Consider the following 9,288-nt stretch of genomic DNA (forward strand, 5'->3'; position numbering starts at 1 on the left):
TTGAAATTGAAAATTATGTTCTGCTCTGTTGTTCAATTTTTATTTTTTTAATCTTTTCAAATCTGCTCTGTTTAGTTTTTTTATCCTGTCAATTCTGCTCTATTGAATGCATATAAAATTATAAATTGTATGAACTATGAACTATGAATTGATATATTGAAGTATTGTTCGTTGAATATTGTTTCTTTTGGTTGCAAAATATTGTGTTTGTTATTTATGTGCGTTTTAATTTCTTTAGTTACAAACTTTGATATTTGAAGTTGTTTATGACCTTTTAATGATAAATTATGTATTGTTTATTTTATGAAATTGTTAAATTTTAAATTTTATTAGTTTAGAAATTATTGCATTTAACTTTTTAAAATTATGTATTAAATTTTTTATAATTTTACTCTATATTTAATTAAACCAGTTCAACTACGGTTTAATCCCGGTTGAAGTATTAAACCATTAAACCAGTTACTTGACCGGTTCAATGACCGGTCCAGTTCTCGCAACCTTGGTGGTGACATAATCAGCTCCTCGGAAATAAATGTTTTTAAGACTTTAAGTGGACCTTGTAAATTTACAAGACTTGGCTTTGTCGTTTAAGCTGTTTTCATAAAATAACATTTCCCTAAACTTGTTTTGCAAATTCATTGAACTTAAGATGTTAATTTTTTGTAATAACATTCTTGATGTTCAACTTTGAAAAAGTATTTTCCAATTTTTTTATGCTAAAGTTTGGAAAAGTATTTACTAAATATTTAAATCTATCAATAGTTCATTAGGCTCTATTATTAGACACTCAACTAATTGAATTTAACGACCTAAAAGCTTTAAAAGAACGCATTAAGTTTCTCAATGAGAATTCGTTCTATTTCTAAAATCAACCATGCATGATATATTTGGTTAAAAGACTAAAGTACTTCACACACTATAAACCAGTTTTACATCAATTTAAAAAAAAAAAAACTACATACTAGTTTGAATTATGGGATCAATAAATCTGAAAAATAAAAAAAGCTAGAATAAATTTCCAAAATAAATAAATATCTTTATTGAAGCACAACCTTGATAAACTCTAGTCTTTTGTTTTCCCGTACTTTCTGCTTCATTCAATTTGAACGTTTGAGCTTTCACTATATTAGGGTAAAGGATTATTTTAATTGTTAATCGTTTAATTAAATTTTAATTTTGTCTATAATATTTAAAATATTCTATTTTTATTCTATTTAAAATTAAAATATTTTATTTAAAAAAAATTATTTTATCCCTATTATTATCGTTTTAATTTTCTTATTCTTTTATCACTTTCCTTCACAAATCACTAAAATTAAACCACTTCTATAATCACTACAATTATGATTTTTGTTGCACGTTAGAAGAAAATTATAATAAAAAATATATATTTAAAAAAAATATTTTGACTAAAAAAATAAAATAAGAAGATAGAGTTTATTAGTAGTTTATTAGTATACTAATATAGAAGATAGTATTATTGTAGAAAATATGAACGCACTTCAAAGAAAGAAGGAAAAAAAACACTTGGGAAATAGTCAAGTGGGTGGTGGTTGGGTAACCACCTCGTACCTGAGAGGAAGAGAGCTTCTGCCTTCTAGTTTTCGCAGGTAGACCCCAGAAATAAATTAAAATGAATATTATTTTGAAAGAATGTTAGGGTCAGTAATTTTAGTATTTTGTAATAATCAATTGGCTATCAATAATATTTTTAATAGTGTGAGATTACATCTATAGTGGGAGATTACTCACTTTTAATGGTTAAGTGCCGGCTAAAAAATACAAAAGTTGCTGGCCCTAGACTTTTCCATTATTTTGTAATTGTTTACTTAGCTTCCTCTTTCCGGCTCATTCCTAAATAAATTAGTTTCCTATTTTTCGTTAATCAAACAAATTTTAATTTTTGTTTATTATATTTTATATTAATAATTTAAATTTAGAGTTTAAGATTTAGAGATTAGAATTTAATTTAAAATTTAAAACATAATTAAAGTTTAAAATTAATCATTTATACTTTAAAATTTAAATTTTAGAATTCAAGAAACATTATACTTCTTACTTTTTCGAAAGCATATTATTAGTATTCACCACTTTTGCAATTAGTTTTGTAGCGTTGCCATTTTAGTTTTTGAGATGACATAACTACCTTTTTGATATTAGCTAGACTATATTATATAAAAATAAATGGAGAATCACAAAATAAAAATAAAATATTAACCGTTAATATTTTTCTAGAACAAATATGAAATAATTAGTGTGAATTCAAATATAAGAAAAAAAAAACGTTAATTATCTAATATTTATTATTATTATTATTATTTTCTTACGGTATCTCGCAACTCAAGTTGGTTTAATATTTTTTATTTTTAATAAATCGTTGGATGAAGAAACAGTTTTAATTTTTATCTCAACAACTTATTAAAAATTAATGATGGACAATTTGGATTTTCATTAAAAAGTGGACTAGAGGTTTAATTTGAATCTCTAAACATTTATAGTTAGAGGGAAAATATTTAAATATTCTATTCCCTGAAATTATGTGAATATAGTATCTCCTACTATTTTTTTTTTCTTTTTTATTAAAAGAAGAAAGTTCTATGGTTGCGCGTATACAGCATATATATAAGTAGAGAAATGAATCATGGCTGCTTAGACTAACAATATCCATCAAAAGCGTTTTCTCTTTGATCTTCGAAACAACCTCAGACACACACACGTGAGCCAAATTAAATATAGAAGTAATAAAATAATTATTATTGTTATTTATAGAGAGTTGAAATCAATCAAGATGGTGAGAACCCCTCATCGGTGTGAGAAAAGTGGAGTGAGGAAAGGAACATGGACACCTGAGGAAGATTCCAAGTTGATTGCTCATCTCACTACGTTTGGTCACCCCACCAATTGGCGCCAACTACCCGGAGCTGCAGGTTCATATAGGAAGAACTTCATAATTTAACTAACTGCTAATTTAACAATTTATAATCATTATTTTAATCACCACTCATTGCTATACCACTTATTTTAAAAATTTAAGTTGTAACAAAAAATACATAAATAATTATATATCTAATACATTTTTTTAGTTTTTTACACAATTTTTTTAGTGTGGAAAAATTTTGTATAGTCATTATTTTTATTTTTTTATATTAATTTTTTTCTTTTAAAGCGAATTATAAATCTTTTAATCATAAAAATTTTGATATTATATTATAATTATTTTTTTTAATTTAAAAAATATATAAATAATTATATTTTTAATATCACCTGCTAATTATATTCAAGATAATTGATTTTTTCTATATGATGATCATAGTTGAGGCATTCATATGCAAATCATTATATGTTTTCTTAAGGTCTTGCAAGGTGTGGAAAGAGCTGCAGATTAAGGTGGATGAATTATTTAAGGCCAGATGTGAAAAGAGGGAATTATACACAAGAAGAAGATGACACTATAGTCAAACTACACAATCAGTTTGGTAATAGGTATGAGCCAACACCTCATTATATTTTTACCGAAATTTTTTATAAACAAAAAAAATTAACCAAAAATAATATGATATTTTTATTAATCCGCAAAATCCAGATTAACAAAAATTGTTCAGAGTGACATTAGACACGATCACCTAAGTTTTGCTTGATTAAGAACTACATCTAATAATTGTTGATACAGCAAGGATAACATTGTAACTATAGTTGGTTAGGGTTCAAATGTGAATTAACAATAACTTTATTAGCATCGGTAGTTTTTAGGTTAATCTCTTTTTTTTTTTAACTAGTTTTGTTAATGATTGCTACCCAGTATATATTATTATAATTTCTTTACAGTGATGATTATGAATCATTTGATATGTTATCGATTAACACTAAATGTATACATGCATCAACTTAATTAATTACTTAAGGGTATAATAATTACTCCTCTGATGAGTCTCAAATATTATTGTAGATGGTCCATGATTGCGTCTCACTTACATGGAAGATCAGACAACGAGATAAAGAATCGGTGGCACTCCCAACTTAAAAAGCGATTCCAACACACTTCAGCCTCCAATTCAAATAATCATAATGCCTTAATTCAATCAACGGAAGAAGAGATAGTGAATAATAATGCCACTACAAATGAATACCCTTATAGTAATCTTCACAACACTTTTCCAGCTTCTTCTCAAAGCAATACATATGACGATTTTTCTCCATTGAGTGACTTTTTCTACACACCAGCGGTGGATCTTGCTGCACCATTTGGTAATAACTCGGTTTTGGGTATTGATAATGATGATCACTATGCTAATTTCCTGGATAATATGGTACACAGTAGTAACATAGTGCCAATCGGTGCAGATTATGTTTGGACTCAACAGGATTATTCAAGTCCAATCTATGAGGTACAACTTTGGGGTCTATAGGAATAATTTGTAAGGGAGGAAAATGTCATTGCCGTAACGAATACATTTGGGAATTGAAATGAATGCAGACTTTTCCGTAATAACTATAGAAGGCGTGTAAAATCTTATCAGAAGTAGTTAAAATTGTCAAATGATGCTTATATTTGATAGGATAATGCTAAGCTTACATAAGAATTAGTGAATAGTATAAAATATATATTAAAAATAAATTAAATAATATATATTCATATATAAATATATGATAATTAATTTTGACGTATAGACATTATTTTTTATATAATAATGTGATTTTATTTGGTAAGATGTTAATGTGGTTTGTTGATTCAATTGGCTTTTAAAGTTTTTTTTATGGTAATATAACAAGACCTATTTAAAAATAAAAAATAAGGCCTATTTAATATGCTTTTATAATTAGGACACCATTCATAAAAAGATGGCAAAAATATATATTTTTTAAAGTTGTTTATTTGGTCACATTTAAAAAATATAGATTAATAATCAAAATATAAATTATGAATAAAATTAAAGATTTTAAAAAAGAAATAATTATATTAGTTATTCCAACTAATATTAATTCAAACAACACTGAATTTTTTAAATTAATATAAATTATTTTTTTAAAAATCTTAATTTCACAATAAATTTTATTTAAAGAATTTAAAAATAAATAAAAATTATTTGACTAAAAATAAAATAATTAATAATAAAAATTACTAAATTAAAATATAACTCTTAAAAAATAAAAAAATTATTAAAAGAATGACAAAAATTGTAAATAAAAACTCAAATCTTAAAAAATTATTAAATTTTGCGAAATGAGAAAAAAAGATTAAAATATAATAATGAGATGTAAGTAGAAAAATAATATTATAAAATTTATAAAAAACAATAAAAATAAAATAATCTTCTAATAAATTTTTTGTTTAAAATATAAATTTTAAACAAATTAAAATATTAGTATCAAAATCAAATTAACGTTTTCAAAAATATAACAATACTTTTTAATAAAGATAACACTTTTAATTTATGACAAGTATCAAAAATTTAATACACAACAATTTATCCAATAAATAAAATCAAACATTATTTGAGTCTCCTTATAATGATCTCTAGTACATTAGCATTGATGATAAAAAAACACACACCTCCAATTCATGGGAGGATTATTTACAAATAAAAAACTAGCCAGTCAATACATTTTTTTGCTTTATAAACTTTGTTAAAAGATAACTCCCAGAGTTTATTTCTTAGATTCTGAATTAGCTTGATAAAGGGAATTGCAATCACTAGTGTACGTACGTAATAGGCCAGCAGAATTCAGTTTAACCCAACCTTGTTGTGGCGCTTTCCATTTCAATCCCCTCCGTATAGCCACAACTTCAAGCAAGCAACTATAAAACGATCCAGTCATTTATGGTTTGAGAATTTTTCAATGTTATTCTGAAAGTTAAAACACCTACCCACATTCCAAAAGGAATCGAGAAAAGAGCAGATATAGTTGTTGGATGTATAAGCTTCATCAACACTTCCACAGCTTTCGGGCAGTCCCTCATCATCACATGGAGGCATGATTCATCCACTCCTCTGCAGTTGCGACAATAAGGGTCGGTCCTATAATTCTTGCTCTTCGTATCGCTGTAAAGAGTCTATTGTGCATTATTTGCCATATAAAAATCTTCACTCTTTGGTCCTTTTCACTTCCACAACATTTTTCAATTGCTATTAGTATCTCCACCATTATTTGCTAGAATAATATTGAAGGCGAAGCTACAGTAAATTCACCCTTGGATGTTATTATTATTATTACAAAAATACTATTTGTACATTAAAATTGTATAAGTATATATATTATTTAGTTCATTTTCAATGTGTATTTTGTATTTCAACATGTATTTTATACTAGTAACTGATTTTAATATACACGTAGTATCGTTATTATTAAAGTTAAGTACTTTTTCGTTCGTAATATTTTAGGTCAAAATCAAACTCTTCTCCAACATTTTTCTTTATTACTATATATATATCTCTCTCTCTAAGAAAGCAAATCAATGAAAAAAAAAAAATGAAAGTTGATAACAGGAACAAAGAGAAAGTAAATCCACTTTCACGCGGTTGTTACCGAGGAGATGCCGCCAGTTGCTTCATTGGTCGGGAGTTTTGGTTACGCAGAATAACGACGATGCTCGAAATTGCATCTGTTGGGGTCGTGGCCATTATCGCCCACAAAGAGGTATGGAGAATGTGCGGCACTCGTTGTCGGTTAGTTGACAGGCGGTGTCTTGCTGCGGATGAAAGTCGTCGATACTGGTTGGGAGGCAACAACGCAGCTGCGTAGGTATTGGCAACAGCCTAGAGGTGATACAATGATAATAGATGAGAGGATGTTGATGAGGGTGAGAGAAATTGACGATGGTGGAATGGAGTTTTATATTTTTTATTTTTATAAGATTTAATTTTATAATGTAAAGACAAAAAAAAATACTTAAATTAAAAAAAATAAATCTCTAATTTTTTATCCTACAAATATTTAAATTTTTAAAAATTAAAAAATAGGGTAAAACACCCAAATGCACATCAATATTACATAAATTTACCAAATTAGGAAACGTCAACATCTCAAAACACATTTCTATATAAATCGAATTGATTAAATTCGATTTAATAAAACACATAGTAAATCGAATCCAATAGATTGAATTAAGTGAAAAATGTTAATTGAATGAAGATCAAATAAGTGGATTCGAATTAAGTGCATGGTTAAAATGCTAATAAATCGAATGGATTGGTTTTGATTTATATGTTTGCTTCGTCTCTCATAATTCGAATCTAATAGATTCGATTTGCGTGGACTTTAGCTATAAAATTTTTGTTTTGAAAAATAATTTATTAAATTAGTTTTTAAAAAGTAAATTTTAAATAAATTTTTAGTATTTATCTTTGATAAATTAAACTAAAATTAATTTTTAATAAGCACAACTAATAATATTTATATTTAATAATAATTTTTTAATTTTAAAAATATTATAATAAATATAAATATATAAAAATTAAATAAATTTATATATTTATTAATATATAAAGTTATATTAAATTTTTTAATTTTAATAAGAACAAATTAATAACTTGCATAAATATTTCTATATGAAAGAGAAATAAAAATATATTATACCTACTTTATTATAGGCTTATTCACTCAACGTAATCTTTTAGTATTCTTTTTAAATATTTTTAATATTATTATTATTATTATTATCAATTTTTTATTTATTTTGTTTAAAAAGGATCAATAATTCATACATAATAATCTTATTATTGAGAATACCTAAAAAAAAGTACTAAAATATGTTATTTTACATGTTATAAATATTTACCAGACTTTTTTTTCAGTACTCTTCTTATATACTCTCAATAATAAAATTATTATGTATGAATTGTTGACATTTTTTGGACAAAATAAATAAAAAATTGATAATAATAATAATAATAATAAATTTTTAAATGCTAAAAATTTATTTAAAAATTATCTTTCAAAAATTAATTTAATAAATTATTTTTAAAATAAAAATTTTATACCCAAAGTTCACGCAAATCGAATTCATTAGATTCGAACTATGGGAGACAAAACAAACATGTAAATTGAAACCAATTCATTCAATTTATTAGTAGGAAAAGTCTAGGGGGCCAGCAGTTTTATTGAATTTTGGCCAGCATGTAATCAGCAGAGGAAGGTGAGCTATTGGATGAAATTTCAGACCAATCTCACACCATCAAATCATCATTGATGGCTAGTTGATGGCTAACAATCACAAAAATTGCTGGCCCCTAGCATTGCTCTTATTAGTATTTTAACCATACATTTAATTCGAATTCACTTGATTCGATTTTCATTCAATTAACGTTTTTCATCTAATTCAAATTTATTGGATTCAATTTATTGTGTGTTTCATGAAATTAAATTTAATCAATTCGATTTATATAAAAATATACTTTGTGACTTTAATGTTACAATTTTTTAATTTGAGATATTTAAATAATATTAATATACATTTAGTTTATTAGTTTATTGAGATATTTTACCCTAAAAAATATATTTAAATCTTTTTAAGTCTTTTGACTTCCTTAAAACCTAAACACGAGTGGATACTTCCGTCCATTTGTGGCTGGAAAATGTAACGAAAAAGTCTGCCGTGGACACCGTTCGACAGACGTGGACGTTACAGCGTTCTTTTTTCCCTATCAAGAGCTTTGATTTGGTATCCATGGCGAATGATCGCAAAACCCTAGCTGACGCGATCTTCGAATCAGTGCTTTCACGTTGCAAAACGAGGAGCAGAGAATCCAAGTAGCAGCTGCTATTGCTGCTCTGGCTCTTGATCTCGATTTTTTCAAGGCCTCGAATCAAATCTGCGGTGGCGCATAGGAGGCAAACAATTGCTCTGCATCAGTAACAGAGTTAGCCTTCATAACTGCTTCTTGCGCCTTCTGGTCACGAAACAGATAGCACACGCTCCACAGAGTCGTCACGGCGTGACCCGCCGCTGCCCTTGAGACCTTCATCGGCTTGCTCAGTATCGCCGCCACGTGCTGTCCTCGCATATCTCCACTCTGTTAACGACATCGTTTCTAGAAGCTTCAGCACATTCTCCGCCATCAAGGCACTCAGGCTCGATCCATTATAAGGTTTGAGACCTCTTTCACTGCTCCGAGATGTACCAGCTTCAACTTGTTCTTTTTTTCCGTGGAGATTGCCACCAGGCATGACAAAGTGTTCCCGATCACCACTAGATCTTTGTCCGGCGAGATTAGCCTGAGTACCTGAGAAATTAGACCTTTTTGGGACAAGAAAGAATGAGAAAACGACGCGTTTAACCTAGGGGCTTTT

At 27.2% G+C, this 9,288-nt stretch overlaps 1 protein-coding gene across 1 annotated transcript; it reads left to right on the top strand.

The window, feature by feature from the left end:
- Nucleotides 1-2,788: 2,788 nt before the first annotated feature.
- Nucleotides 2,789-4,486, top strand: LOC130965666 (transcription factor MYB14-like). The gene is made up of 4 exons (XM_057890427.1): nucleotides 2,789-2,927; nucleotides 3,354-3,483; nucleotides 3,947-4,385; nucleotides 4,475-4,486. Exons 1-4 carry the CDS (start codon nucleotides 2,789-2,791, stop codon nucleotides 4,484-4,486), a joined length of 720 nt encoding a protein of 239 aa, XP_057746410.1.
- The last annotated feature ends 4,802 nt before the right edge of the window (nucleotides 4,487-9,288 follow it).

Source organism: Arachis stenosperma, chromosome 3 (genome assembly GCF_014773155.1).
Source record: "Arachis stenosperma cultivar V10309 chromosome 3, arast.V10309.gnm1.PFL2, whole genome shotgun sequence".
NCBI classification, from domain to species: domain Eukaryota; kingdom Viridiplantae; phylum Streptophyta; class Magnoliopsida; order Fabales; family Fabaceae; genus Arachis; species Arachis stenosperma.